Source organism: Panthera uncia, chromosome D1 (genome assembly GCF_023721935.1).
Source record: "Panthera uncia isolate 11264 chromosome D1, Puncia_PCG_1.0, whole genome shotgun sequence".
NCBI lineage: Eukaryota > Metazoa > Chordata > Mammalia > Carnivora > Felidae > Panthera > Panthera uncia.
The window spans coordinates 50,442,645-50,447,065 of record NC_064808.1 but is presented as its reverse complement, the minus strand read 5'-3'; the positions used below and the strand labels follow the sequence as shown (position 1 = coordinate 50,447,065).

The window sequence follows — 4,421 nt, the reverse complement described above, 5'->3', positions numbered from 1 at the left end:
GACTGAGCCACCCAGGCGCCCCTATCATAGAGTTTAAATAGCTCACAGAATCATACAATGAGTATAAGAGCCAGACTTGGAATTCACTTGTCGGAGGCCAACTTTGAACCATATCACATTGCTTCATTCATCTGTGCTTTTGTCTCTTTCCCACTGTTTGTAAGATCAGCTTTATTAGAGTCACAACTATAATGTCTTAAAAGGGTTGTTAAGTCAATTTTCCTCTATTAATTAGGATACCAGTGTTTGGTTAATCCATGCCATACATTTGTATGCATAATATTAAGACCAGGTACAGGGAAGGCACTGAGTATTTTCTTGCTTATTCAAGTAGAGTGGGTCACTCTGAGGATATAGAACTTGAGGTTCATGGAAAGGACAAGCATTTTCTAAAAATGTAACTATGTTTTCTTTCCTTTTTAAATTTCTTTTGTTTTAATTTTTTAATGTTTATTTATTTTCGATGGGGGAGGGGCAGAGAGAGAGGGAGATGCAGAATCAGAAGCAGGGTCTGAGCTGTCAGCACAGAGCTTGACATGGGGCTTGAACCCACAAACTGTGAGATCATGACCTGAGCTGAAGTCAGATGCTTAACTGACTGAGCCACCCAGGTGCCCCAATCCTTCTTAAATTTCTGATTCACATTGAGAGTCATTTTCCTAATCACATATGAAAATGAAGGACAGGACTGATACATAATTGTTCCTTCTATAGTTTTAGCTCCTGAATCCTTGGCTTGTTTTAAAGCCCTATAATCAGTAGAAAGTGTGTGTGTGTGTGTGTGTGTGTGTGTGTGTGTGTGTGTGTGCATTATATAATCTACATTTGGAAAGTCTGGGATTTTTGGAGTGAAATTCCTTGGATTTTATATTTTTTGACAGCTAGTCTAACACCTTCTCTCACACAATTTATTCTTTCTGAAGATATTTGTCATATAGGACAGATGAGCAGGGTCAATAATCCCACTTGATTATATTGATTATTTGCTGCCTGAGCTCTTTCTTTTAGTCTGTCTTGACTACCTGACTCTCTTCTGCTTCTTTGGCTATGACAGCCCTTACTGTCAGTCTTCTTAGTACTTGGCCACTCTGTTCTTTGTTTAGTAGTGAGGTAAATAAGATGGTACCCAACAAAAGAAACAAAAAATCAAAGTATATGAGCATACAGATCATAGATTCCATATAGATAGGATAATTGGATTTTGGCTATAAGGAATCACAGACAGTGCTGCTTACCAGATAAATAGATCCTGTATAGGTTTATATACTTGAACCATACTTATTTATCTAGCTCATAATCTACCTTTGGTGAACCTACTGGTGTATCCTCAGTACACCAAAATATGAAATACATAGGCGTTTCTTTTTTAAAATTGTTTAAAACATTTATTTACTTTTGAGAGACAGAGAGATATAGAGCTTGAGAGGGGTAGGGGCAGAGAGAGAGGGAGACACAGAATCCGAAGCAGGCTCCAGGCTCCAAGCACAGAGCCCAACACAGGGCTTGAACTCACAAATGGTGAGATCATGACCTGAACCCAAGTCAGACTCTTAATGTACCCCTTAAACTGTAAGACTTTTCTAAGGAATCCAAACCAAAGAAAGCACTCTTGAGAGCACAAAGCACAAGAGAAACACAGGAAATAACCCAGTATGAGTGATAAACACTGTGTTTTTAAAAGGGCAATCCTGGGGCACCTGGGTGGCTCAGTTGGTTGAATGTGGGACTCTTGCTTTCGGCTCAGGTCATTATCTTATGATTTGTGGGTTTGAGCCCTGCACTGGGCTCCATGCTAGATGTGAGGCCTACTTGGGATTCTCTCTCCCTCTGTCTCTGCTCTTCCCCCCCTCCTGTGCATTCTCTCTCTGTCTCGAAATAAATAAATAAACTTTAAAAAAAAGTGAAATCCTGTTTGGTACTAGAAGATATTATTCTTCTTGGGTGGAGTCAAGGGATGCCCTACCTCCATTCCAATGTTTCCTAAAGAATAAAAATTGGAAACCCTGAAGTCAGGCCCTGTCCAAGTATATGGATTAGGGGGCTGGCCTTTTCTAGGACCTCCATGTATTCTGCTGAACAGAGCTCTCCATAAGCTAGTCCTAAACTCTGAAGGAAAGTGGGGCTTAGTAAGTAATTGTGCTTGTTGAGGCTAAACAATGTATAGTGGCTGAAAGCAGAGACTTTAGAGTCAGACTCTTTTGTCACAGACTTGGCTTCAGTACTTACTGGATGTATAATTTTTATCAAAAAAGTTTGCCCCTCTTTGTTCCTTTTAATTATCTGGAAAATTAGGATAACAATACTATTACTCTTAAGTGTTTATTTAAAGGACTAAATGTGCTAATGAATATAAACATTCGGCGTAATGTGTAGCACATGGTAACTGTTCAGTTAATGTCAGCAAATATTGATATGGTGATGATGATGATGATGGTGATGATATTGATTATTCAAAAACTTCATTGAGATAGGTTAAGAGACCCATGGAAACCTGAATTTTACTCCATATAGAACACATATTTTCTATGTTAATGTATTTTGTCCTACATTTTAAGGGACTCTGGATTTTTAACTTGTACAGAATACTTTACATGGCCTCACCCAGCAACTACTCCACTGCTTCAGTCTCCGAATTCCTCCTCATCTGCTTCCCTAACTACCAGAGTTGGCAGCATTGGTTGTCTCTGCCCCTCAGCCTCCTTTTCCTCCTGGCCATGGGGGCCAACGTCACCCTCCTGCTCACCATCCAGCTGGAGGCCTCTCTGCACGAGCCCATGTACTACCTGCTCAGCCTCCTCTCCCTGCTGGGCATCGTGCTCTGCCTGACTGTCATCCCCAAGGTCCTGGCCATCTTCTGGTTTGACCTCAGGTCCATCAGCTTCTCTGCCTGCTTCCTCCAGATGTTCATCATGAATTGCTTCCTTGCCATGGAGTCCTGCACATTCATGGTCATGGCCTATGACCGCTATGTGGCCGTTTGCCACCCACTGCGATACCCATCCATAATCACCGACCATTTTGTGGTTAGAGCTACCATATTTGTTGTGGCCCGGAATGGCCTCTTTTTCCTTCCTGTTCCAGTCCTTTCTTCCCGACTCAGATATTGTGCAGGGAACATCATCAAGAACTGCATCTGCACTAACCTGTCTGTGTCCAAACTCTCCTGTGATGACATCACCTTCAACCGGCTCTACCAGTTTGTGGCAGGCTGGACCCTCCTGGGCTCTGACCTCATCCTTATTGTTCTCTCCTACTCCTTCATCCTGAAAGCTGTGCTAAGGGTCAAGGCTGAGGGTGCTGCGGCCAAGGCCCTGAGCACGTGCGGTTCCCACTTCATCCTCATCCTCTTCTTCAGCACCGTCCTGCTGGTTCTGGTCATCACTAACCTGGCCAGGAAGAGAATTCCTCCAGATGTCCCCATCCTGCTCAACATCCTGCACCACCTCATCCCCCCAGCTCTGAACCCCATTGTTTATGGTGTGAGGACCAAAGAGATCAAGCAGGGAATCCAGAAACTACTGAGAAGGTTGTAAGAGGTAAAATGGATAACAACTAACCCAGGGAATAGAAATTGATAGTGGGTAATTGTTTTTATGATGCATAGGGACTTTATATTTTTTTAATTTTATTTTTAATTTTTTAAAATTTACATCCAAATTAGTTAGCATATAGTGAAACAATGATTTCAGGAGTAGATTCCTTATTGCCCCTGACCCATTTAGCCCATCCCCCCCTCCCACAACCCCTCCAGTAACCATCAGTTTGTTCTCCATATCTATGGGTGTCTTCTGTTTTGTCCCCCTCCCTGTTTTTATATTATTTTTGTTTCCCTTCCCTTACGTTCATCTGTTTTATCTCTTAGTCCTCATATGAGTGAAGTCATATGATATTTGTCTTTCTCTGACTAATTTCACTTAGCATAATACCCTCCAGTTCCAACCATGTAGTTGCAAATGGCAAGATTTCATACGTTTGATAGCTGAGTAATATTCCATTCTATATATATACCACATCTTCTTTATCTGTTCATCCATTGATGGACATTTGGGCTCTTTCCATACTTTGGCTATTGTTGATAGTGCTGCTATAAACATGGGGGTGCATGTGTCCCTTTGAATCAGCACACCTGTATCCCGTGGATAAATGCCTAGTAGTGCAATTGCTGGGTCGTAGGGTAGTTCTATTTTTAGTTTTTTGAGGAACCTCCATACTGTTCTCCAGAGTGGCTGCACCAGCTTGCATTCCCACCAACAACGCAAAAGAGATCCTTGTTCTCTGCATCCTCACTGCAGAGAAGTGTCTGTTCTTGTGCCAGTACCATACTGTCTTGATGATTACAGCTTGGTAGTATAGCTTGAAGTCTGGGATTGTGATGCCTCCTGCTTTGGTTTTCTTTTGCAAGATTGCTGTGGCTATTCAGG

The 4,421-nt window shown here is 42.0% G+C and overlaps 1 protein-coding gene across 1 annotated transcript; it reads left to right on the top strand.

Annotated features, from left to right (window-relative positions):
* Positions 1-419: 419 nt before the first annotated feature.
* On the top strand, positions 420-3,578 carry LOC125913471 (olfactory receptor 56A4-like). The gene has a single exon (XM_049618610.1). It carries the CDS (start codon positions 2,526-2,528, stop codon positions 3,531-3,533), a length of 1,008 nt encoding a protein of 335 aa, XP_049474567.1. The 5' UTR covers positions 420-2,525; the 3' UTR covers positions 3,534-3,578.
* Positions 3,579-4,421: the final 843 nt, after the last annotated feature.

Coding starts and splice junctions, on each gene's coding strand:
- LOC125913471 (XM_049618610.1), top strand. CDS start 2,526: ATGTTAATGTATTTTGTCCTACATTTTAAGGGACTCTGGATTTTTAAC.